Source organism: Rhinichthys klamathensis, unplaced genomic scaffold, assembly GCF_029890125.1.
Source record: "Rhinichthys klamathensis goyatoka isolate OS25496 unplaced genomic scaffold, OSU_Roscu_1.1 h1tg000191l_1, whole genome shotgun sequence".
Taxonomy (NCBI): Eukaryota; Metazoa; Chordata; class Actinopteri; order Cypriniformes; family Leuciscidae; genus Rhinichthys; species Rhinichthys klamathensis.
The window spans coordinates 9,435,714-9,463,603 of record NW_026606717.1 but is presented as its reverse complement, the minus strand read 5'-3'; the positions used below and the strand labels follow the sequence as shown (position 1 = coordinate 9,463,603).

General features: G+C 38.1%; 1 protein-coding gene across 1 annotated transcript; it reads left to right on the top strand.

Annotated features, from left to right (window-relative positions):
* Positions 1–56: 56 nt before the first annotated feature.
* rars1 (arginyl-tRNA synthetase 1) lies at positions 57–26,320 on the top strand. Its single transcript, XM_056262314.1, has 15 exons — positions 57–213; positions 816–953; positions 4,909–5,097; positions 5,272–5,380; positions 5,472–5,572; positions 6,938–7,059; positions 8,463–8,583; positions 9,502–9,631; positions 11,540–11,644; positions 12,829–13,007; positions 13,439–13,548; positions 14,786–14,891; positions 19,756–19,928; positions 24,610–24,857; positions 26,095–26,320. Exons 1-15 carry the CDS (start codon positions 169–171, stop codon positions 26,202–26,204), a joined length of 1,986 nt encoding a protein of 661 aa, XP_056118289.1. The 5' UTR covers positions 57–168; the 3' UTR covers positions 26,205–26,320.
* Positions 26,321–27,890: the final 1,570 nt, after the last annotated feature.

Sequence of the window (27,890 nt, the reverse complement as noted above, 5' to 3'; positions counted from 1 at the left end):
GTTTTATGCTTTTACTGTCTATGGTTTTATGATCCCCGTCCAACTGATTCACCATTCGCTGGTAAAACGGAAGTGACGCGACGAAGCCGGTGAAAGCGACTCTTTACGTTGGAGAAGTGCACATTTGTAGAATTTGTGGCTGTTTTTACCTAACTTTATTGGAAAAGAATGGGCGACCCCGTTGGCGAACACACGTCCCGACTTCAGCGACAGGTCAGCTTTGCATTAAAACGCTAAAAGTTTTGTACATTTAAAAGTTGTGTTTCATGTTTCCATGTTTTTCTCGTGTTCTGACGTAAGAGACTGAAACACGCATCAGGTCTGACAGTCATGATCGTTCAACGTACACATTCGGTTCGGATGGGATGTCAAATACTTTAGTCTAGCTGGTTTATTTAAATATGAGGATAATAGATCATGACATACTGTACTGAGGGTGCCTTAATATCTAGTGAGCTGCAGAGCTAGGATTCTTTGAGAGTTATTGTACATTTACAATATGAGCATCATGAAACTGAAGTCCACAGCTAATTCTTAAATGCAAAGACGTATGCTTGTGAATGTGGTGTTTTTTTGTTCTTACTTTGAACAGAAAGCCTATAGGAAAGTAACCACATTCCCAGTCAAAGTGAAACTGAAATAGAAATGTGTTAGCATACCAAACAATATTAGTGACGTCACGTGTCTCATTGTTACTGCCACAATCACCTTGCACTTTGAAATACTTCTTATAACTGAGATATGTGGTATCTGTTGGTTGTGATCTTTGTCCCTTGCCTTCCTGAGATTTTCTGTGTTTTCAATATGCCATGTAGGAGAGAGAAATCAAGTTACTCCAAGACGAAATCGAGAGGCTTAGAGATCCACAGCAGCTGAACTTCACTTCTTCACAGCTGGATGAGTTACGAGAGGAGAATTCCCGTCTGAAGTACCGCCTCAACATCCTGAAAGCCGTGAGTGTGATGTGCTCTTCCTTTAAATGAGATGATTGTAATCTTTGTAGTGCGACAGTTTGACCTTCACTGCGAATGTTCAATGCATGTTCTGTGGAATTACATGCATTTCACACATTCAATTATGTGTCAGCAGCTAATGTAAGAATAAAACCCAATAATTTGCACACGTCATGAGCACATTTTATTGAAAAATTTCGCTGTTTGTGGAAATTTCTAGTTCATTCCTATGGAATGTTCTGTAAAACTTGTATTTGCAAAGCTTTAGTACATTGTAAGAGGATCACAAAACAATCTGCACTGTAATTATGCATTATGGCATATCGATTATCAGATATTTAACAAATTTATCAGTATCCGTCAATATTGGATATTTTATTGTGCATTCTGATTTCCCGGCTTATTATCACAATTATAAACGGTTTTGTCCTCATCTTACACTCACTTAAAGTGAATCTTATATTTAATGTAATCTTTAACAAATCTCAAAATTAATGTTTTTTCATACTTCGTTACGCTTTATTTTGATAGTCCACTTTAGTCATTCTACTAACCAAGTAACTTTGCAACTACATGTCAACTAACTCATTCATTTGCAACTACATCTCAACTAACATGTAAACTCAGAGTGTTAGTAGACTGTTGGGTTAGTGTTAGAATTAGTAGAATAAGTTGACATGTTGTTGCAAAGTTACATATAGTCAGTAGAATGTCTTTAACTTGGGGAGCATCAAAATAAAGTGTTAGATAATAAGCAGACAGTCTACTAATACTCTAATGACTGCTGGACGTAGAAGAATGTCAAATTCCTTAGACATTAGAGCTGCTGTCACATATTCATTATTAAGTGGCATGAAAAGTGGGATACGTGTACAAACAATAAATGACATGAAATCCATCCTGAAATCTCAAGCAGACTTTTAATCTCCCTTAAAACAATATTTGATCAAGTGGTGTTCACCCAATGTCGTATAGGTCATACAAGAATAGACACATGCATTTTTTTTAAGACGAAGACCCAACTTTATGTGTTTTGCAAGACACCCCCTTTCCATTAAATACATTTTATTGGACTGTCCCACTTTTAATGCAAGCAGAAAGCATTTTTTATGCTCACTTAAAGAGCAACATGCAGGTTGGACACCCCTAAATAGCATAGTGTATGTTGATGATAAAACAACTAGATTTTCGGAACTGGAGTAATATATATTTAGCCATTAACGATATTTTGAGATAAATTGTGATAAAATAACTTCCGCGTCTATAAAGCACTAACCGGAAGTGACGATGGGCGAGGGAGTCTGGTCAAGTTCAAGCTCAGGTTACAATGGATGTGAATGAAGAAACCGAGTTCTCCGATGTAGACGAGCATGCCTATGGCCCACAGGTAGGGATGGGGCCGATCCGATCCAGTGTCGGTATCGGGACAGATACCAGTGTAATTCATGTAACTGATTTTCCCGATCCAAACCTGCGGAGATATCCGATATCCTGCTGAAATGACTCCAAAAGTGATTCCCGCCGGCCAGTCTGCTAGCTGGCAGCAAACTGTGGAATGGATTTCCTGAACGGAGGCGCGGCTCAATGAGACACAGAGACCCCCCTCAGGAAATCCATTCCGCAGTTTGCAGCCAGCAAGCAGGACAGCATTGAGCTGTGTGTAAATACTTCACACTGGAAACACCGCAGAGCAAGACAGCAAAATGCAATGTTTGCAAATCCGTATTAATTAAACCATCTGTCTGTGGTGCAAAAAATCTCCAGGTCTATAATTCTCCGGAGTGAAATGTGCGTGGTGACAGACGCGGCAGTGAAGTCTGCTCTCTTCACCTGCACAAAACGCACCCAAGAACGAAAAGCCTTGTTTTTCCTAGAAGGAAAATGATGGACACGATGTCCTGACAGGCTGGAATTCGTGCAACCAGCACAAACACAATAATTTACCATTATGGCATCTCTAAAACTCGATCTAAAACTTTCTCTGTCTCTCACTACCGCTCTAACTACAGCTGACCGCGAGCTCTTGTTTGCCTCGGCCTACGTCATATGACGCGTTGCTAGCGGGAAAGGCGTATTCCAGAGCCTAGCACATTTTCATCAAAATCTCTACATCAAATGAGATTTCATTAGTAATTTCTACATATGTGTTTTTAAAAGACCTCTTCAGACAATATCAAGTATTAATTCAGTTATAAATTCAACCTGCATGTTGCTCTTTTAGGACTTGTTTAGTAAGATATTACCAGAAAATGTTTTAGAATTTTTATCATAGATGCGTTAATGTTAAAAATCTTGTATAATATTAATTGCTGTATTTTTTTCTGCTCGCTTGGTTTTTATTTTTATTGCATATATGTAACTCCTGTATTTTTGTAATTCAGTTTTTGCCATAAAGGTAGCCATAGATGCTAACATGGCATTACATAAAATTATACTGAGATTGATACGCTAATGACTGCTAGTTGACATGTAGTTGCAATGTTACTTATAGTTAGTGTAATGTCTAAAGAGACATTACATGACATGCCTAAATTCACTTGTAACAACTAAAAGGATTGATTATTAGTTTTTTGTTTTAATTTAATTACATTTATAATGGCAAAAATGATGATAAATTATATTCTGCCATTTATAGGTTATCAACCATAACATGGAAATAATTATTAGCTTAGTACTGGCCAAATTTTTTATCTGTGCATTCATATGAAATAGTTTTGGGTTGTAAATGCCACAATGTGACGTTCACAAAAGGATAATCAGTTTCTCTGTGACTTGTTTGTTACATTGCCTGAATCTAATAAAATTATAAATAAAGTAAACGTGTCTTTTTTTCCATTGAATTAGGGATTTGTTGAAACAATTTAGCAGTGCTGTTAATGTTAACTAAAACTTAAAGGGTTCAAAATTAGGTTACACTTGCCTGTATAATAATAAATAATTCATTACATTTATATAGCGCTTTTCTCTGCACTCAAGGCGCTTTACATAGAAGGGGGAATCTCCTCAACCACCACCGATGTATATCAAACTATTCTTAATGCATTATTTATACCTTGCAATGCACCTTATAATGCAATACATGATCTCATGGATAATTGCAACCACAGTTAATTATAACATTATTATACTTGGTTTATAAGCTAAATAGAATTATTATAAAAAACTAAAACAAAAATGAAAACTGAAAATAAAATAAAAGCTAATTCTAAATATGATTAAATACTATAATAGGCTATGTTCACACTTGTCAGTTTTTAGGATTGACAACTGCAATTACGGTACTTACAGGTGTGAGTCTCAAAATGTCCCGTTCACACATCAACTTACAGTAGCGTCTCGAATACTGTCTGTATGAACGTGCAACGGGAGTCAAGCCTGTTTTCTCTTATCATCAGTAAACCAAAGTGACAGTGAACAAAGTGATATCAAAGATGGTGAAATCTATAAAACTGAAAAGCCTCATCACGTTTGACACAACAAGAGTCCAATTGAGCCGCAAATTCATCCGTCAAATCTTCATTAACCGACATCAGCTTTTATATCTGGGTGGAGAGTGGAGCATTTGAAACATTATCTAAAACCTTCAGCTAACACACAGCTCATATCTCCATCATTATAAATGACTGAAACCAAACATGAAAACCCTCAACACACGGTAGACATGCATCTGTGGAGCGCAGCGTCTCTCTCGCAATGTTTGATGTGACAGAAAACCAGTTGTCCAGTCCGGTTCCGTTCACACAGCGCAGGTTTTCCGAGAATGCGGTTGTGAGTCCTGAAATTTTGCGGTTGTCACTCCCGTAGATAACCGTACTGTGTGTGAACGTAACTGTATTAAGGACTTAAATACAGGACTGACAACCATATTCTGATGCTGTGTGAACATATACATAGTACATACTAAAATAAACACTGCAATTCAGTAATTAAATCTGTTGCCACTGTGTTTCCTCAGAGTTTACAGGAGGAGATGAGCCAAAACGGCAAGGCGATGTTGAACATCAACCAGAGTTTGCAGCAGATCTTTGGGAAGGCCATCAGTACCGCCTACCCTGACCTAGAGAACCCGCCACTTTCGGTCTCCCCCAACCAGCAGGCCAAGTTTGGCGATTATCAGTGTAACAGTGCCATGGCGATGTCTCAGGTCAGTTTTCTTTATATGATGTCCACATTTTCATTTTTTGGTGAACTGTTCTGATGCTCCCCTTTAATGTCGTTCCAAACTTTTTGTCGAAAGAAAAAGTTTTGAAGAATGTTGATGTGAATTGTTTCTTTTGTCCAGTTGTATGGAATTATATTTGTAAATGTATGTTTTAAGATGATGAAAGCTAAAGGACAGAAGGTCAGCCCCAGGGAGATAGCAGAGAAGATTATCCAAAACGTTCCCAACAATGAGTTCATTGAGAGAACAGAAATCGCAGGACCAGGTTTGTTCAGTACATCATTATCACCGAGATCTTTTTTTCTCCATCATTTTAAAGATTTATTATAAATAACCAAGTACATATTGCATTGTAGGGTTTATCAACATTCATCTCAAGAGAATGTTTGTCTCTAAACTTCTCTCAAACCTGCTTGTGAATGGAGTTCAGCCTCCACCACTGGTGAAGAAAAAGAAGGTAGGAGTTTCACTCTAGTGTAGTGTTGCACGGTGCACCGATACTTCAAAAGTATCGCGATACTCGGAAATTAAAAACTTCACGATACCTAAATTTATTAGTATCGATACTTCTAAGAATGACCGCGTTCCAGATTTGTAAGAGAGTATTGCATGTTGGTGTGTGCAACGCACGCTTCCAGTGCCTCCCTATGGACGTCTGTGTTTTTCTCCTCATGCGCGTGTGACAGGGCGCGTGAACTGAACGAGCAGAGAGAGAGAGAGAGAGAGAGAGAGAGCGAGCCCCGGTCGCGCGCGCGCACTCTCTCTCTCTCTCTGCGGAGCCAGGCGAAAGTATAAACAAGGCTTCACCGTCTCAAAACTAAGCGCTGTCTTGCTCTCTCTCTCTCCCTCGCACATATTAATCAAAATAATTCGACACGATGGTAAGGTCGGGAGACTAAAGTTTCATGTGAAGCATTCGGAGTTTTTTTTTTTTTTTTTCTGAATTACCGCTGGGTGTAAATTGTGGTAAAATACGTTGCCTTATCTTCTCTGAATCGTTCCGCACATTCAGCTGACATAAACCACACTTTAAATAAACGAAAAAAACTATCCAGTCATGAAATGTTTTCTGTGATGACAGTGGGATGTAACCGCCTGGATAATCACACAACGCGCACACGTCCGATAATGACACGTCCAATTCGCGAACTAATGACTCATTTGAACCGATTCGTTTTAATGAATGGTTAAAACAACTGATCTGTCTGAATCGGTGTATAACTAATCGTTAACACTTTGTAATAAGGTTTCATTTATTACATAAATTACATAAAACAAATAAAAACACTTGTTATTTCCCACCGAAAAAGCATATGACTACTTTTTTCCACACAATGCTATCATGAATCGATAAGAGAATCGTTAAAGAATCGGATCGATAAGCAGAATCGTCAGTGGCATTGATATTGATAAAATCTTATGTTTCTTATGATAACTGAGATAATGCTGCTAAGTTTTTTGTTTTTTTTTTACCTTGAATGTCATTGCTCTAATTTATTTTTTATATTTTTCATATTTCATATTTTGTTCAAATGGTTATTATAGCCTATCTGCTGTTCAAATGTTCATTTATTAGTGTGTTATGATTGGAATGTTGTCCCAGTTTTAAAATAAAGCACAGCAATGATATTTGAGAGTGTTTCTCCCTTTTCAGGAAAAGTATCGAAAAAGTATCGAAATCGCAATTCTTGACTTGGTATCGGTATCGAAACAATAATTTTGGTATCGTGACAACACTACTCTAGTGATGAAATGCATCACAAAATAGTTCCATAAAGCAGTGTGTTTTCAAGTGGTCTTTACCCTTATTGCTGTTTTTCAGGTTATTGTGGACTTCTCCTCACCTAACATTGCCAAAGAGATGCATGTCGGTCACCTGCGCTCCACCATTATTGGAGACAGCATGTGTCGACTCTTTGAGTTCCTGGGTTATGATGTGCTAAGGTTGGTGTGTATTAGTTGTGAAGCTCAACTGTGAGCTTTCATACAATTGAAATATCTGTTGTAGAGGTCTACCGATTGATCGGAACCGATTACTGATTGCTGGAAAAATTGGTGCAAATTTTTTTTTGCTGTCGGAAGAATCTGCGTGGAAATCGTTGATGCTCATATGGACGCGGCTCGCGTTGTGTGAGGAATTATGAGACGAGCCTGAGCATGTTACGAGCACTTCCCAATAAACATGTTTAAAAGAATTGGGGAGTTGGCCCGCTTCTTTTGACTAGGCTGTCACTATTGCCAAATCTTACACAACCATGTCACATAGGCTAGATCTATGAATATTATTATTCCCACTGGCTGCAACCAGGGCCGGATTTACCTCATATTGTGACATTTTTCTTTAAAAAAAAAAAAAAAACATTTTTAATAATAAACACAGTGATGTCAAATTTGATATTGTGGCTTTATATGTGATCATATATTTGCATGTGTCATTATATTATTAACACTTTACCAAAAACCAGGTCAAATGAAGTTAGGAAGTTTTTGTTCAGTGAATGTCGTGTCCACACTACTGCGTTTTATTTTAGAAACGTAGAATTAAACCGAATACCATCTCCGTCCACACCAGCATTTTAGCTGCATATTAGAATTGATCTCCGTCCACATTAAAACAACTGAAAACGCGGATCACGGGACCATTCACCTACACTGGGCATGCGCGGGCCGGTGTAAACAGGAAACAGATTGACCATTCTTCAGATTTGACGAAGAAAGTAGCTAAGTTACCTCTGCAAAGAGCGACGCTCCATCTACGGTCGATCCCGCCGCTGCAAACGGGAATTGTCACAGATCGCTCGAGCAATAGCTTGCCTCCGGCGCATGTAGGCAGTTATAGCATTGTAAAATGCAGAATTTACTTGCACAACAGCTGCTAGCAAAGACATCAAAGTCAGTAACGCTTCAGGGAAGGATACGCCATGACTGATGACACCCAATCAGAGAGCCGAGCGTGAGCCTCTTCGTCATCGTTTCTAAAGTCCTCAGTTTTGACCCGTCCTCACTAAAACGCCCTTCGGAGATTCAAAACGCAAAACAGGGTCGGCAGCGTTTTTAAACTTCTCCGTTTTAGGTCTTTGTTTTTGCCATTTTAGTCTGGACGGGAGGTGCAAACGTAGCAAAAGGTCTCCGTAGTGTGGATGGGGCCTAAGGCAGTCAGTCCTAAGGCAGTCAGTCCACCACGTCACGTTTTCACTCGTAACACGAGGATGAACCTCATTGGTTCTTGCTGAAGCTCAAACGTGCTGCGTAACACATTGGAATTAATTGGCCAGCAGTAATCTGTGTGTTCATTATTGTTTGAGTGCATCTCTTTAATCCTTTCGTCCTCTATCTCTATCTGTCAGGTTGAACCATGTTGGAGACTGGGGGACACAGTTCGGGATGCTCATTGCTCATTTGAAAGACAAGTTCCCAAATTATCTCAGTGTTTGCCCGCCAATTTGTGACCTTCAGTCTTTCTACAAAGTGAGTACATGTTATATACAACCTGAAGGGATGTTTAAAAATGGATATTGACTGCTGATCGTACTTGCCGATGTTTCACCAACATTTCACCAATGTTTACACCACGTTACTTAATTTTTTGATTTATAACATTGTTTAAATCAAACCATAAAAAGCATTTATTGTATGTAGTTAACCATTAATTATTGGCTTATTTCTGCTTATTTATCCTTCAAATGTTTAATCAAATAATGTTAATATGCCCTTAATATGTGTTCAGTTAATTATGTAAAAGCTTAACTACTGCATAAATAATAACTAATATGTCTTTACAATATGTTCAGTAAATCATGAACTAGTGGTGTGTTAATGCTTAACTACTGCATAGTTATGGACCCTTAAAATAAAGTGTTACTCAAAAACTCCTATAATTTCCTTTTCCCTCTATACTGGCTCTGTCATAAAAATAGGCAAAATCTCAAAAAAATGCGCACAAACTGCAAGAATCAGCTGTTTTCTGCAGGTCTGTCCGAACACTTTGTGCCTTTTCATTTGTTGTGATGCATTTGATGCTTTGCTTATTGCTTACAGAGCCATTTTGCTTACCCAACAGAATGTTTGGTTGCTAAACTGCTGTGTTACACAGTTGAGAGAAAAAATAAAAGTGAAGTTTGACAACCTTTACCCTCTTATTATTAATAATTTTGTTTTGTTTTGGGGACACTATACTGATTGAGTTATGCTTTAATTTAGATCTATGGTTGTATTTGCATCTTGTCTCCACAAAAATGTAGAGTTTTTTTATGGTACCCCTGTAATATAGTATCTTTGCAGGAGGCTTTGAAGGAATCTTGGTCTCGCTAAGAGCTTTCATCCTGTTCAGCTGAATGTTTTACTTTTCAAAGCTGTTCAACTCGTTTCTTCTCTCATCTCTATCAGGAGTCTAAGAAGAGGTTTGATGAGGATGAAGAGTTTAAGAAGAGGGCCTACCAGTGTGTGGTTAAACTCCAGAGCAAAGAGACAGACTTCATCAAAGCCTGGAACCTGATCTGTGACGTGTCCCGGAACGGTACGTGCGAGGCACACTGAGAATGTCATTCTCACTTTATCAAGTTTTGAATAGACTAAAGCCTTGCCACATTAATGCTAGTACAAACCTCCACAGACAGCATGTGCCCCCTAGAGGCATTTACAGCCGACACGCTCTGCGTTACATTATTCTCTGAAACAACAGCCCGCAGTGTGGAGAGAATATCAGCTGAGCCAGCAAGAAATGGCAATAAGATGTAGTTTGCCCTACTTTATTTATCTAAGGATAATGTGAGTTGTTAACTGGTAAAGGAAGCGGACAAAATATCAAAGATGCAAACATCTACACAACCTATAACTTTTTCTTTTGTGAGAAATTCATATTTTTATCCAGTGAGGATGTATTCAATTGTTCAAAAGGGACATTAAAGGCGTTTATTATGTTTCAAAAGATTTCAAATAAATGCTGTTCTTTTGATTTTACTATTCATAAAGGAATCTTGAACAAAACGTATCACAGTTTCCACAGAAATATGAACCTTTTCAACATTTATAATAATTGTTTCTTGAGCAGCAAATCAACGTATTAGAATGATTTCTGAAGGATCATGTGACACTGAAGACTGAAGCAATTCACAGGAATAAAATACATTTGAAAATATATTAAAATTGATAACGGTTACTTTAAATTGTAATAATATTTCACAGTATGGCATTGTACCGTATTTTTGATCAATTAAATTATGCCTTGGTTAGACTTTAAAATATATTACCAACTGCAGTCTTATATTTTAGGTTTTATATTCATAATGCAACACATTTTTATTTATTGCATTCACAATTTAAAACTATATTAATAATTTTAAAATACTTATATTAATCTAGTAGATGTTTTATTTATTTTATTTGACATTTTATGAAAATGCATTATGAAAATTTGCATTTATTGTTATGTTTTAAAAGTGCTGTACAAGATTTTTAATGGATAAAAACATTATTTTCTTCTCAAAGGAGCATGCAAACTGCAGCATCTACTCAGGCAGACTTCCCTCAAATTCCTCCAATGGGATTGAAGCCTAAAAGTGCACATTGACCAAATTTAGGATGCCGCGAGACCGAACAATGACATCACCAGGGTTTAGACTCTTTTAAGTAATGTTTGGTTCATCCACTGATTAGTTAATCTTGTTTCCATGTTAGTTAATAGTAGTAACTGAAGTGTTCATGTAGTACCACTCATTTGTCCTGCATTACCTAATAATGACGGACCATTATTCTAAAGTGTTACCTAATATTTTATAAGGACAGTAGAGGTCAGTATATAACTGCATCTTAGTAGTAAGTTAACATAAGCGTGGACTCAGTGTCTATATAGTTTATACCAGTAACTAGAACAAAATAATAATAATACTGCCAAAAATGAAAGTCATCATTTACTCGCATTACTTCTGGACAGGATTATGTGTTTTTCTAAAGTAGTGAAGCTTCTGTTCCAAATATTGTAATTCATTTAAGAGCTTTCATGTCTGAAATGTTATCATTTTTAGACGCTTTACCTGTCATTTTGATTTAATTCTATAATACGTCCGACATTTATAAGCTGAGACATTACTCACACATTTTCTACATTTATTGCAGAGGAAAAATGTTTGTTAAAACAAGTTGGAACACTTTAAACACTTCGAGCACAGATGCCCTTCACCAGCATCCGGCGACAGCAGCTCTAGACTCTGATGTGACAGCATCTACCTTTACCCTTTAATCAAACCTCGTTCCCCCACTGAGGCTTGCCTAATGAAGGTCAATTAGTGTGTGTTTTTTCTGCTGATGCTGTCCAATCAGGCTTTGCTAAACCAGGAGGGTGCTGCATTTGATTTCCCTGTGGTGTGACTGTTGTAATTAAACCGTCTTCTTGTCCCTTCCGCTTCTGTCCGCTTTGCTGATGCAGAGTTTCAAAAGATTTACGACTGCCTGGAAATTCGCATACAAGAGAGAGGAGAGTCCTTCTACCAGGACATGATGACAGCCGTGGTGAAAGAGTTTGAGGAAAAAGGTACAGATGGAGGGTTCTTTGACTCTTTCTTTAGTCTGTTGTCTTAGTCACTAATAGTAAACTTTGATATACAAATATTTTGTTTGCTTGCTTTGAGAACAGATATCATAGTCTATTGACATTTGAATACATTTTAATATGTTGCTTTATTTCCTGTGTTTTTGTGGTTCTTATTAAAACAGGAAGTGTGGGTGGGACGTATCAAAGGGTTAAAAGTTTATTTTAGGAACTTTTAGGGATACACCATAATACTGATGGGCTCAAAGCTAACACGCATCGATCTGGAGCCACAAAACACAAAGAAGTGCATACATTTTTTGCATCAATAATTTCTCAAATCTTTTGTTGTTCAGACAAACAGGCAGTCCAGATTGCAACTCTGTTTTGTGCTGCTAGTGGTACCAAAATAATGGACTTCACTTTTAAGATGGGATAAAATAAAGTGTGTATTTTTTTATATAATTTTTTTTTACTATTTTATTATTTTAGTTATAAAATATTTTAGTTTGTTTTTGTTTATTTATTTTTTAGTTTATTAATATTTATTTTTATTTGTATCTTTGTTTTATTTATTATTTTGTTTTGTATTTTTTTTTTTTAATTTAATTTTTTTTTTGTTTATTACTTTTAAATGTATTACTTTTTATTTGTGTCGTTCATTTTTTTATTTTATTTTTTATTTAATATTTATTTCCATTTTATTTAGTTAGGTTTTTTTTGTTCATTTATTATTTTGAATTGCTTAATATTTGTTTGAGTGTTTGTTCTGAAGAATAATTGACAATTGAACAGTCCCAGTTATCCTTGCGAAGATTTACATTGACATCGTGATTTTAAGATTGAATATAACGTTGTACAGGCAAGGCTGATATGTCATTTTATTGCACTGGTGTCATGTACTAGTGGCTGTTCTTCCAAAACAGTGTTTAATGTTTACTCTGGTGCAGTGCAACCGTAAGTACAATACTGTAAACACAATTTTTGTTTGTTTTTAGAAACCGAGTCTTTTCTGTGCCAATCGACAAAAATTGATTGACCCGGAACATCCCTTTAAAAAAAAGCATTGCATGTCTATCCGCACATGTCCAGTGGGGGGCAGTGTTGTTTCAAGATTGATTTTTAGACTCTAGCTTTACTATACATCCAATTTCCCATTCCCTGCTGATGCTCTTCTCTCTCACCAGGGCTGGTGGAGTTGGACGAGGGCAGGAAGATAGTTTTTGCTCCGGGCCAGTCTATTCCCCTGACGGTTGTCAAATCGGACGGAGGCTATACATACGATACCTCCGATCTGGCTGCCATCAAAAATCGTCTGTTTGACGAGAAGGCTGACATCATCATCTACGTGACTGACAGCGGCCAGGTGTGTGGGTGTATGGGTTTGTAATGGAGAGTGTTGGGGAAATCTTGAACGGCACAAGCCTTCCCAAAGTTATCTGATGCGCATGAGGACACATGAAGCAGATGTCGAGGGCGCTGGGCGAGACACAGAATTCAAATTTCTGTATGTTTATAGATGTGCGCAATAGACTCCCCACCTATTCAAATATTAATGTCGCATAGGTCAGGAACTCGGTCTGCTCGCATCTCTATCAACACTGCTAGTTTACAATTCTGCTTTGTTTAGATAGGAAATATGCTTTCTTTGGTTAAAATTGATTTAAGGATTTATCCAAAATCCAAAAAGAGGATCTTGATCCAAACTGTGTAGAACTTTTTGTTTATTTGGTGTATTATTTGTATTGATGGTCATGTAACTAAATGTTCTCTGTATTTTTATACGATGTACGGCAGGCAATGCACTTCCAGGTGGTCTTTGCTGCTGCTCAGTTGATAGGCTGGTATGATCCCAAGGTCACACGGGTAGAACATGCAGGTTTCGGCGTGGTGCTCGGGGAGGACAAGTAAGTGTATTGATCAGTATGGAAGTCACCTTTTGTCAGCATCATGTTTTCACTAGGATGACCCATAGTGTTGCAACAACTAGTAATCAATAAAATTCCTAATAATGGATTAAGAAAATAATCAACAAAGTCTTTGTGCGTGACCACAACGAACCTGTGGTGTGACCCTAAAGTAGTTTAAATGCATTTCTATGAAAAATAAAACATTTACACAAACTACGGTTCAAAAGATTTACTTTCGAATTGCGTTCTAATTCTTTTATTCGGCAAAGTCGCATTAAATTGATCAAAAGTGACAGTAAAAACTTTTTGAATGTTACAACTGTTCTTTTGAAATGTTTTCAAACACTGATAACAATCAGAAATGTTTATTAGAATGATCTCTGAAGGGTCATGTGACACTGAAGACTGGAGTAACGATGCTGAAAATTCAGCTTTGCATTACAGGAATAAATGACATTTTAATATATATTCAGATACAGTTATTTTAAATACAATTGTTATTTTAAAACAGTTAAAAACAGTTATTTTAAATACAATTGTAATAATATTTCTCAATGTTACAGTTTTTATTTTATATGTGATCAAACAAATAAATGCAGCCATGGTGAACATAAGACTTTTTTCAGAGACATTAAAAATCTTACCGAACCTTAACTTTTGAATATACTCTTATAATGCAAGCATTTCTTTTTGGCAAAAAGTGTAATTAAATGTCACTGTCAGTGCGACACTTTGAATACTTAGCTTTAGTTACATGGAGCGCAGCATTAATGGAATGAATTTTTGATTAAAGCAATATTTGCTGTTCAACATCAGATTTGATGAAATGCAAAAAAATTGTATTTTTATATGAACGATAGCTGGATTACGGTAGGATTAATGAAAAATAATTACACTTCGGTGTTCAGAGGAAATAATGTGCATGCTAGCATTGGTGGTTTATCTGCTGAAAGGTCTTTTTTTCCAATTACGTTATTTTGTAATTTTTACCTTTTAAACCATAGCATTGTTTGAAGGAGAAACCTTTGCAAGGTACCCAATAGAATATTTAATGTACGATTTATCAAAGAAATAATTGACCGATTAATCAGTTGTCATCTAGTAAATCAGCTAGTGGCTCATGTAGCACTAGTTTTAGCTGTCATAGAAATATTGTTTTGCATGATGTATTTGAAGAGCACTGATTCCACATTTCCATGAGTCTTTTTTAATAAACATGGAATTTCCATCCCAGGAAAAAGTTCAAGACTCGTTCAGGGGACACGGTGCGATTAATGGACCTTCTGGAGGAGGGACTGAAAAGATCCATGGACAAACTGAAGGAGAAAGAGAGAGATAAGGTGAGCCCCAAAAAACTCAGTGGAAACTAGCACCTTCTTATGCTTCTCACCCTGAAACCTTTTGTGTGCCTGAGTACTTCAGCTCGATTCAGAAGAGATCAATGGATCTCAAATGAGACCAGATGTGCTAATGACAATTACTGCCTATATTTCTCACAACTCCTTTGTACTCAGAAATGAAGAGCATCCTAATGGCTCACTCACTACATTGATATATCTCGCAAACGAGTGAGCTTCTGACAGTAAAGGAGTTGTAAAAAAGACAATTATATTGTTTCAGACGCAAGTAAGCAAAGTAAATGTCCTCGAATAGCCTTACTTGGAAACGTCAAAGGCAAACACACAATTAAAACGTTGTTTTTTTTTGTAGATTTTATTATTTTATAGATGTACCAAGTATAAAAAAAGACTTACTTTCCCTAAAGTGAATCAGACTTTAGCCAAGTGCCTTATTTGTCAGGAATATTGAAATTAGCATATGCTGCATTAAATTAGGCAAAAAAGTTAGCAGGTGTGTAATCATGCAATGATCCTGTGAGCATAATCAGTGATGTAGGACAGAGCCAATATTTGATCTGATCTGCTGATCTGAAGCCATTTTTTTCATCTTTTTAAAGCACTCTGAACACTAGGGGTGGAAGATAAAAATGGGTTTTTCCGATGCATCGCGATTATGGAGCAATTCTGGTTTTCTGGCAAAACTATTGGTACTATTTGTCGTATTTGTGCTTTAGGAACAGCTGTAGTCTTGCAATTCCACACACATACAGAAAAGCAAAAACCCTCGAACCGTCCATAAAATAGTCTTCCATAAAGTTCGAAAAGGTTGAAGCGAATTACAAGGGCAATCGCACACTTTATTGCATCGGATATATGCTTTGTGAGAAACGTGCGTTTTGCTCGTTGTTACACTTACAAAATGTCTTGCCCTCCGGCATTCCAGTGTTTTCCACTTCAAATGCTCTACGAAGGCATCAATTATGCCGTTTGGAAAGCAGTAAGCTTATTTCAATACATAACTCACTTACTGACAGACTTCCATAAGCTCGCGTGCGCTTCGTGAAGAGCGCCCGCGGCTGTGTGCACTTGCATCTTAAAATGCTTTAATGACGATTAATTAATGTAAACACCGTAAGTTATGTATTATAGGATTAAACAGACAGGATATAGATCTATTAGATCTGCCGCTGTATATGATGTCATAAGTAGTCAAACTGCTCTTGACTGGAAGGCTTTCAGAAACTTAAAATCCCCCTGTAGTCAGTAATTTTATCCCTTAAAACTCATCTTTGATCACCAAAATGACATTTAGCATTTTTTTTTTTCCGGTGGGAAAAAAATAATGTCTTCATGCCTTTAAATAGTTTAGTATTCATTTAATATACGCGTATCCATGAATATGCAAATTAGCCCCGCCTCCACTCACTCACACCAGCTCAGAATACCTGATCCACTCTGTCAACTTTACTGTAGTAAACGCTGCACGGTGGCAAGTGGAAATACTGGTTTAATTCAGCCATATATGTTTGAACCAGAAACTGATTCAGGAGAAGTGGAAGAGTGAATTGGTACAAGTCGATGTATCAGAATGGTACCACGTTTTATGTATCGCTATCTACAATGTCGGACACATAACAGTAATTAATATGATTAGCCTTTTGCTTGTGTACATTATCAACTAGTAATGTGTTAACAGTAGGGGTGTGACGGTTATTATATAACCGTGAGACCGACGGTTATAGTTGAACACCGTCATTAGAACTCTATAACCGCCAAAATCGTGCTATTAAAATATTTTTTACAAACATTTTTTATCATAGAGAATGTTTAAATACTAATATCAGCTTACGAGGGAAACGGAGGCGGAGTTAGTGGTGCGTCGGAGGCTGAGTGCTGGAGATGATTCGGGAGAGGTCTGTCCCCCTTTACCGATCAGAGCGCTCGCTGACACGGAGTAAAGCCTTGTTTATACTCGACGCGTCCGCAAGAGCGCGAAGGTGCGCACGGCAAAATGACGTAATTGCGGTGTCGGCGGTCGTGCGCGTTGGGTGCGCAAGACAACATCGCGCGCGGCGCCGCATCCGAAGATGAACGACTTCGAGCCGAATCAGGCCGAACTGGTACGTCTGTATCAGCATGTTTATGATCCTTTATACACAGAGACATTTGCATTGATGGGCGACCATAAAAGCCTCTCATTTTGTGAATAGGAACACATTTGCATTAAGCACCCAGTTTGCACTTGTCTAAAGTAACTGCTTACATTTATAAAATAAGCCTACAATAGCAGAAGTAAGCCCTGCTGATGAAATTAAGGTTTCAACACTCTTCAATAAGGCTTCATTTGTTTAACGAGTTTGTACAAGAAAGTACAATACACCTACTGCATTTATTACTCTTTTAATATGAATCAGCTATTAATAAACTACTAATAAACGGCAAACTACTTCTTCACTGCTGATTCCTGGTGGTTTAGAGGAGAATTACTCCGAGTCGCCCCCTGTCGTTTCACAGAATAGCACAACGGCGAGCGCGTCAAGTATAAACGCCTCGTCAGTTTGGAGAGGTGCGCGCGCAGTCAGCGGAGACTCGCGCTCGTGCGGACGCGTCGAGTATAAACAAGGCTTTAAGCCTTGTTTATACTCGACGCGTCCGCACGAGCGCAAGGTGCGCACCGCAAAAAATGACGCGTTGGGTGCGCAAGACCAGCAAGACTTCATTTCGCTTGGCTGTGCACGGCTTTTTTAACAGCGCGCGCGGCGCCGCGTCCGAGGATGACCGACTTCAAGCCGAATCTGCCCGAGCATGTATGTCTCACCGCACCGGCACGCAGTTTGCGCGTCTAAATTGCAAAGTTCATTTGTTAAGGTTTTGTTTACTGTGTGTGATTCATTTAATGGAAAGCACATTCACTTCTAGTTGTCTTGCTGTTCATTTTAAGAGCGAGTTGTCCTATAACAGACGAACAGTTATTCAACCAAACGTCCTATAACCCCCCACCCCCGGGCGACGACGGTTATGTTACGAACCGTCACATTTGACTCACGTCATAACCGTCATCACCAATTCTGAAACCGGCACACCCCTAGTTAACAGCTAATAATGTGTTGCTAATGTTACACAAACCATGTTCCCGTTTGCTATCTCAGAGTCAGACAGCTGCCTTCTAAAAATCAACAAATTGTCAGTGGAGAAAGGCATATTGTTCATCATAACACCGTAATATACATCACATACATAATTCAGCTGTTATATTGCTTAATGTACCTGATTTTTCATATCAACAGAAAAATATACCGGGACAACCTCTCTTCTCTTCAGACCCATTGCAGCCGAAAACACAGAAAAAGATTATCAATAAATTATTAAAATGTTTACACACTCATAATCATTACTTTTGCCAGTGCGTCGTGGCAAGCTTTATGCGTGCATCTGAGCGCTGATTAGGCTATGTATTATTGGCAGTTAAAGGCTCATTATTATGATTTATGGTTTATTAATATAAACGCGCGATTAGTCGACTAATCGCTTAAAGGTGCAGTGTGTGATTTTTAGCGACGTCTAGCGGTTCGGTTGCGAGTTTGCACTCAGCCCACCGCTCACCCCTCCCTTTCGAGGAAGCTACGGTGGCTAAAACGGGAAAAACATATCGTCGTCTGAGACAGCAGAGAATAGCCAGAGTAAGCCAAGAGTGTGTAACATTGTCACTGTTTCTGTACCACAGTCCATTATAAACCACATCATGGATAAAGTTTACAAAGCCATAGTCAGGTGAGGATCTAGGGTCTTAATATATAATATAATGATAGTAATCAGCTGATTGTCTCACAAACGTAACCAGCACATTTCTCCCCATATAGCAAACCCATAATACAGCGAGGGAGAAGAACCACATGAAACTATGCAACTATATATGTTTTCTTACAGGGTAGTAAAAGTTTAGCTGGCTAAATATGAGCTGTTACTGTGGCTGAGCTGGTTAAAGCGTAAAGCCTTGTTTAAACTCGAAGCGTCCGCATGATATGAGCCCAAAGGTGCGCGCGGCAAAAATGACGTGATTGTAACAGCGCGCGCGCCTCCGCATCCCCTAGACACCATTTACTACACGCAATAGGCTTTTTTTCTCTGATTTTGAAAACTCTTCGCGAATGACTTAAAATGCTTCCAAGATCGACTTGTCGACCGCGATCGACGGGTTGGTGATTCCTGTAACATACTGTTTTACGGTCAATGACAAGAGTACTAATCAGCTGTCTCACGAACGTAACCAGCACATTTATCCCCACATAGCAAAGCCATAACACAGCGAGGGAGAAGAACTAAGTTACATGAAACAGTCCAACTACATATTTGACACCACTGACAAGGGAAAAGTCACTACTCACGGTGTTTATGGCTAGCTTCTAGGTTTCTGCGGCTTCTCTTTCAATGTAGTGACGAAACGCGCTCTTTAGCGCTGTTTGTTCGCGTTCGGCTACTGTAGAAACATGACGTCACAATATGTCGACCTTCATAGAAGGGGGTGTCCGCCGTTATGTAGATATAAATGTCTCATTCTAAGGTAATAAAAACATTACGGTTTATTAAGTAAGTTCTTTATACACCTCTGAAAACATAGTTATGGATGTCATATTGCATTTCTGTTAATAGATACTCAACATTATTACACATTGCACCTTTAAATAAACGACTACTAGTCGACTAGAAAAATGTTTAGTCGAGGGCAGCCCTAGAACGTAGGTAATTTTATCCTCATTGCTTATTCGGCACATACTGGGTAACTTGTTTTTCTGAAGGTGGCAAAAGGTCTTGGCTGCTTCAACCTCATGAAGGGTCATCAACATTGAAAGTGTGTGTGTTGCAGGTGCTGACCCCGGAGGAGCTGGTAAAGGCTCAGCGTGCCGTGGCCTTTGGCTGCATTAAATATGCAGACCTTTCGCACAACCGCATCAATGACTACGTCTTTTCCTTCGACAAGATGCTGGATGACAGGGGCAACACCGCAGCCTACCTCCTCTACGCCTTCACACGCATCAGGTAAGCACTCAATGTGATTGATATCTTTAACCGCATCAAATGAACCCCGCTGGGTATTGATCTGCCTTAATGTGGTACTCAATTTCTTTTTTGCCGTTTCTATACATTTGGTTTTTAAGTATTTTCAAGGGGACCTATTATGCTCTTTTTCAAAGTCTTGATTTTGTTTTTCAGAATAGGTTTTCATGCTTGAATGTTTAGAAAATATTATGTTTCACATATTTAACATTGGTGCAACACCTCTTTTCCCAGTTTGTATGTCTGTCCCTTAACATAACCACGAGTTTCAACACAGTACTAGTGCAACTCAACTAGGCCTCGTCCCTTTACAATGGAGGCGTTTCAGGGAGTTCAGAAACAGTGCGCACCGATAAAAAGAATAGCTCACTTTGGGGTGACTTTGTGCTTTGTAACTTTGCAGACCATGGTAAAACAGCGTTGTTACACACTAAAGACTGAAGGTAATAGGACCCCTTTAACCCTTTCACACGTACGATCACACCGGTGTGATCAGTCTTGGCTGGTCCCTGGAGCGTACGATCACACCGGTGTGATTAGAACGGTCAGTGCATCACGTGATCAACAGCCAAATTCAAACGTGCTTTCGCGCGTTGGCTGGCGCTGAGCCAGAGACGGACGCACTCAGTGCTGTCATATATCACAACTATTCAGTGTTTTCAACCACATAATGTTTATTTTAGGTTTCAGACATTTAAATACACATAAGTACTAGCAAAAAAAATATTTTGAGTTTGTAAAATACACAATGATGTCTATGGAAGCGGCAATAATAATCCTTTCCATTATAAGACGACGACACGTTTTATTCATATCAGATACACATTGTGTAAGTAGCTTTACATTTGACCATATTCTTCTCCCAGTTCACCGGCCACTTACTTTTATGTAATTCTTGAGAAGTTGAGGACTGGACGTGTTGTAAACTAAAATGGCTCCGCCCATCGCACATACAGCTCAACTAACGCGATCGTTATAAAGGTGTTTAAACAACAAAACACATCCACTTGCACATATTTGACAATCGGAATATCAGTTTCATGTTATAGCGAATACATTTGTGAATATTTTGAATAAAAAAGGAAAAATGACACAAAAGCAGATCATCATTCATTCAGCGCTGTTGTGGTTGCGCTGTCTCACGTGACAAGCAATGACGCGTCACTATGGAAACATTAAAGTGACAGGTTCTAAATAACGGTCGCCTAGAAAAACTCAGTTCACGGGATCAGTTAGAATATTTTAAACTTACGTGTGAAAGGTTATATTAAATTCATACTTCTATTTCTACGATGAGTGTGTTTTCTGTTAAAATTTATTTTATATATATATTTTTTTTTTTGGTGGCTTAAAATAAAACAATGTTATGGTCATAAAACTGATAAACTGAACACTGAAACTGAAGATATCAGTGTTCAAGTCCTGATATTTAATGAAAACTTTTAGTAGTTTTTTAGTGAAGAATTTTTGACAAAACTGCTTATTAATAATAAAAATGTTGTCTGCCAATTGTCAGTCATGTGGTGCGACCATCATCTAAATGTAGAAAAAACCCCACAAGACTCTCTTGTCTTGAATCTCTTAAAGAATCTTTTAAAATATCACATAATTTTATCTTTACATGACACAATAGTTCAGGTTGCACAAACTGATATGGTGCGACTGGCCAAAAATGTATGTGTTATTTATGTTTTTTTATATATATATATATATATATATATATATATATATATATATATATATATATATATATATATATATATATATATATAACAGTTTTAGTTGAGATTGGGGGGGGGGGGACATACTGTACCTGATGTATCAACACCCGGCTCTATATAAGAGTGTCCATGATAAAGAAAGAGGAAGTGTCATTTTGTATATTTGTTTCATATGGTAAAAAAAATATATATATATATATATATACACATTACACTTTTTGCCTTGATTTTTTTTTACCATATGAAACAAATATACAAAATGACACTTCCTCTTTCTTTATCATGGACACTCTTATATAGAGCCGGGTGTTGATACATCAGGTACAGTATGTCCCCCCCCCCCAATCTCAACTAAAACTGTAAACTAATCAGGATATCCTCCCTGTCATATTGTAGATATTTTTTTATATCTAGAAATAAACTTTTTGTTTATTTCTAGATATACTCAACACTTCTATATAGGCTTTGTTGGATACAAACAGTGACATTGCATTTAAGGCCGTTTTTAATTAAATAATTTGTACTCCAATTCATTGTTTGAATACAAACATTTAAACGGTGCTGTCAACTTGTTTTCATGACAGATTTATTCAAACATACATAAATAATCAGAATCAGAAAGAGCTTTGTTTATTATGAATTTGTTTTGGTGATAGAAGAAGCTTCCAATACACAGATAGTACAGATAGACACACACACACACACACACACACACACACACACACACACACACACACACACACACACACACACACACACACACACACACACACACACACACACACACACACACACACACATTATTAAACAAAAATGGACAAATTTGTATGTACAGGATATTGTCAAATAAATGTAAGTGGTAATGCACATTGTACAGTGGGGAGAACATTTAACTGTTCATGATGTAGATTTCCTGGGGGAAGAAACTTAACTTGTGCCTGGCTGTTCTGGTGCTCATTGCCAGCCGGAGGGGTGTGAGGGATCCAGAGTAATTTTCGGAGCCCTTTTCCTCACCCATGGTCCATGGATGTACAGTTCTTGGAGGGGTGGGCAGGGGAGCACCAGTAATCCTCTCAGCAGTCCGAAACGGTCCTCTGTAGTCTTCTGATGTCTGATTTTGAGGCTGAGCCAAACCAGACAGTTATGGAAGTGCAGAGGAGTATATCAGCAGCTCTTGTGGCAGGTTGGCGAAGGAACTACAACCTTTGCTGGGCCTTTTTTGCAATATTGCAAATATGATTGTCCCACTTCAGGCCCTGAGAGATGGTGATGCCTTGGAACCTGAATGGCTCCACTGAAGTCACTAAAGTCCACAATCATCTCCACTGTTTTGAGCAAAGTTATTTTTTTTAGTTGACTAACAAGCTATGGACATTGAATGGCTTTCTTATGTCCTGTATTGTCTTCTACAGTATTGAGCCATCTTTGCCTGCTTCAGGTGAGGCCTTCTGGGCTTTGATATACGCCTTCTGGGATATCTTTACGTGGGTCTGTGCTGGAAACGTTGGCCTGAATGATTCCCACATGGATGTAGGGAAAGAGCTCACCAACACTGTGGAATGGCCCTTCATGTTCATTCTCAACGGTTATTGGTTATTTGTTCTCCTGGCAGTTTTAACCGTGCTGCTGTGTGGAAATGGTATGTGTGTGGGAAACGGGGGCCTTGTGCACATGAAAGAATGCATGCATCTGCTGCAGTCAGTGTGTTTTCTGGCTGAAATGTGTGCGTTTGTGACAGATCCACTTCTGCTGGCCCCCGAGTGGATGCTCGGCACAAGTGCTCTATTATTCTCAGTCTTTATCACCTTGTGTTTGCTCTTCTGTCTCAGTAGGGCTGTTGACCTGATGTCAGAAGCGTAGGGTACCACAATCCCTCTCATGGCTCTCGTGGAGAGCTTTTTCCTGTCTTTGATTGGCTGTTCAAAACAATTGGTAACAGAAAATCATATTTGGGAGAAGTGAAGGTAGAAATCAGAGCCAATGACAGGAGAAGGAGCCAAAAAAATTATAATTGGCCATGGCAGCAGTTGATGGGGATTTCAGTGTTTTGTTTCTCAGAATCCATCCAATATAACCTGATCCTCTATTTCTCTGGCAGAAAGGCCTTTTAGACACTTAGTCATGGTGATTCTTTCTTGTAACATGTTTTCTTATTTATGTGAGCTGTTGCTACAGTTAAATGTCACTTCTTCTTCTTTTTTCTTTTTTTTTGTGCACGTTTAACTTTTTGTTTGGCCATTTGCATTGATGTCATCCTGTGTTGATCTCAATAGTTGACCAATAGTTGACTTGTTTGAAAATTAAAAACCCAACAAAGAAGTTGTTCTTCAAAACCCATGCGTTCGTTATCAGTGACCGGTGGCTGTCAAGATCCAAAATGGACAAAAAAAAGCATCATAAAAGTGTTTCACATGACTTATGAGCTGTTTTCTGAAGTTTTGTGAAGCCTTTTTTTGTGAAATTAGTGAGAAACAGATGTTTAAATTATTTAAATTTAAATTATTATTCTCTTAAAAACCTTTTTATACACTCTACCTCTAAAATGTCATTTGCGCATGGCAGCATAGTTATCGTTGATGACTACATAACGGTGTCGTGTAAACAGCCCCTAAAATACATTTTCATGGCATCAAAATTGTTAAATACGTTTTTAAAATACCCTCACATATTACTTAGAATATTAACGGCATTAAGCATTTTTAAATGATACGCAGTATAGGCAGTGTAAATTTTGGCAGCCCTAAAATAAACTGAAACCAAAAAAAAACATAATCAAAACTAAAACACTGAACAAGCAAAAACTAAAGTAAATTAAAGTAAATTTGCTCCGAACTCAAGTCGGTTCACTCATGTCTCACAACCGAACATGATGTGCCAAGTTTGACCATGCAGAAATGTATAGTATCTTTTATAAGACACATTCTTCTTCTGTCTACCTCCAGGTCTATCGCTAGACTGGCTAACATCCAGGAGGCCGTCCTGCGCAAAGCAGCCGAGACCACAGAGGTCTTACTGGACCATGAGAAAGAGTGGAAACTGGGTAAGTGCATCCTGCGCTTCCCCGAGATTCTGCAGAAGATCACAGACGACCTGCTGCTTCACACACTGTGCGACTACCTCTACGAGCTGGCCACCACCTTCACAGAGTTCTACGACAGCTGCTACTGCGTGGAGAAGGACCGGCAGACAGGTGGGTACCCTGAAGCCAGACGCGAGCGGAATCTATATACTCCACGCTTTCTCTGACAGTGATGACTAAAAATAAGTGTAGCTCGCCCAGAAAGAAAACCATATTCGGTGCCCAAAACCTTGAGGTTTTAATGGTTAAATAAGTTCATGTACTTGGAGCATATGGTGTTTGCTCTTTAGAAGATGTGTCAGGAGTGTAATTGGTCCAGAAATGTAATTAGTTTCAACTCATAGGCCAGTATAAACTTTTATACTGCAATGAAAGATGCTAAATAGAGGAGTTTTAGTTTAGATGTAATTTAATAACTTTGTTTTTCACTGTTGCAATACGTTTTAACGAACAACAAATGATTCATTTGAAGAGGGAAATCTAATCTAGGATAATATCAGATAGAAAATCCCTTAGTTGTTTTTTTCTCCCATTTGAATCTCCTCATTAAAAACTAGTTACTTAGGCGCTGATGAAGCTACTGTCTCTTGAATCGTACAGCTTCTTTAGTCTTTTAATATAGACTAATGAAATTAGCTGTACTATGAGTTTGAAAAAGACTGCTGCTTGTGGGACTTTTGGGTTTCCTTTTGTTTAAGCACAGTGCTTTAAAAGCTCATGGATTTAAAGGTAAAATGTCATTTCCGTGGCACCAAATGCAAAAATAATTATCTAATTTCCCGAACAGTGAGACACATTAGTAACCCAAAATACACTTTAAACTAGTAAAAAAAAGTTAATCTTGAAAGAAACATCTTGGAATGCTACTTGCTGGAAAGAAGTGAAACGTTATTGAAACAACAGAAATTGGTCACATTTGGGCATTGAAAATGTCCAAAACAAAAAACTGCACATTGATGCATTTTTGCATAAAGTCTTCCTCAGATTGTGTCAGAAACCAAAAATGGTAATTAACTGCTCAGTTACACAAAAAAACATTTTTAATGTCCAATTGTGACCAGCCAAAACTATAATAAAGGCTTTGTAACTGTTTTTATTGGAAGTGCATTAGACTTTTTTTTCTAAAGTTTAGAGGGTAAACTTTCTAAAAATTAAATTAAATTAAATTTAAGAAATTTTAATTTCTTAAAATTCAGAAAGTATTCTAAGATAGATTTTCCCCCCCAAGTTTAATAGATTGCCTTTAATGACCAAGACGTGACTAAACGTTGTTGATTTGATTGAAATGAACCTGCCTCTTTGAAAATGGCCTGTTTGACTAATGACTGCTCTAAATCATTCTCCTCAGGGGAAGTGGTCAAAGTCAACATGTGGCGGATGCTCCTCTGTGAAGCCACCGCAGCTGTGATGGCCAAAGGCTTTGACATTCTGGGTATCAATCCAGTTCAGAGGATGTGAATTGATCAATGCCTTCCTCCTCTGAACACAAGACCTTTTTCTCAAAAACATAGATGTCCCGACGGATTCTTATGGTATGCCAAATAAAAGTCATTCGCCTGTCCATAAAAAAATACTTTGATTTTCCTGGTCATTTCTCCTCACATAAATGTCAGATTAGCCAACTGGACCCTGAAAACTGCCAAAAAGTCAATCTGTTCAACCTTTCCCTTCTATATAACAAGTCTGAATCTTATTTTAGTCTAGCAGTAAGAATTAGCTCACCTAATTTTGGTTTACCTAAAGCAGGGGTGTCCAAACTCAGTCCTGGAGGACCACTGTCCTGCGCTGTGTCCAAAATCGCCCCCTATACCCTTAAATAGGGCACTATTTAAGGGGACAGCCATTTGTAGTGGTGTCCAAAACCATAGTGGACGTTATCGAGTGCACTCATTCAATCCCACAATGCACCGAAATAACGAGTGTACAACTGATGTACGCTCAACGGTTAGAGAATACCCAGAATTCACTGTGAGAGTCACGTGGCGAATGAATTCCCACATCTGAACAGAAGATGGCGACTGCAGCCGAATCATCCGTTTATCCGGTTTCCAAAACCGTAATATCTTATAGGTATAAATTCCTTTTTAATTCATTTTTAAAAAACTGTTTAATTAAGGTTTATGCATGGTTTCCATGACTAAATCTTGTCATTACTACTGGAGCCGCCAGTTTGCTAAATTTCAAGTTCCGATTTCAGACACATAGCCCTGGAGAGTTTAGCTCCAACTTGCTTCCAACTTCAACACACTTGCCTGGAAGTTTCTAGTATGACCTTGATTGGCTGGTTCAGGTGTGTTTAATTGGGGTTGGAGCAGGATTGGACACCCCTGACCTCAAGATTTTACAACAACAACAGCTTTGCTCATTTTGCTTTTGGACTTTTCATTCCACAATATGCATAAAATATTGTTCTCCCTTGAATTGTAATGCAATAAATCAATTTTGTAATGTGTTTGTATTCACTGGTGTATTTCTGTGTCTGCTTTCGCTCGAGGCTTTCGGAGCATTATTCAGTTTGAGATAGTAACTTATTTCATTTAAGATTTTTAATAGAGTTCAGTGTTTGTTTTTCTCTTGCCATTAGGATTTAATTAGTTGTGGGTGATAAATGCAGCGTCCGCTCCTGATAATCTGTATGAAGATTAAGAGGAATGATTTAATTCACTCGCAGGGTCAGTGGTTATTTACTCTTTGGATGTTTTGCAACTGGGATTTTCTTGATAATTTCAGGTCTGAGATCAGAAGTAAAGATCTGGACACTTAATTACCTGGCCGAGTCTTGGTGAATCCATTAGTTTTCTTCTAAGCTACTCTAAGGGCATCCGTATACTTCATGGGTTTATTTTCAACTCTGTGTTTGACCAACCTGATTTCACAGCAATTCATACGCCTTTTACAAGGTGGCTAGTTCGTACGAATTCATACGACCTCACTTGTATGATTTAGCAAAAAATGTACGAACTCGTACATATTTTACGAGTTGCCCAATTTGTATGAATTTGTACGAATGACCCATCCCTGACTCCGCCCCTAAACCTACCTATCACTGGGGTTTAGACAAATAGTATGAATTCGTACGAGTGAGATCGTACGAATTAGCCACCTTTTACTCACTCGTACGAATTCGTTCGAATTGGTTGTGAG

Excerpts from the sequence above, each read along its gene's own strand:
- rars1 (XM_056262314.1), top strand. The coding sequence starts at position 169 with ATGGGCGACCCCGTTGGCGAACACACGTCCCGACTTCAGCGACAG. Across the intron at positions 954-4,908 it reads GCCTCAACATCCTGAAAGCC|AGTTTACAGGAGGAGATGAG; the intron begins GTGAGTGTGATG and ends GTGTTTCCTCAG. Across the intron at positions 13,008-13,438 it reads ACGTGACTGACAGCGGCCAG|GCAATGCACTTCCAGGTGGT; the intron begins GTGTGTGGGTGT and ends GATGTACGGCAG.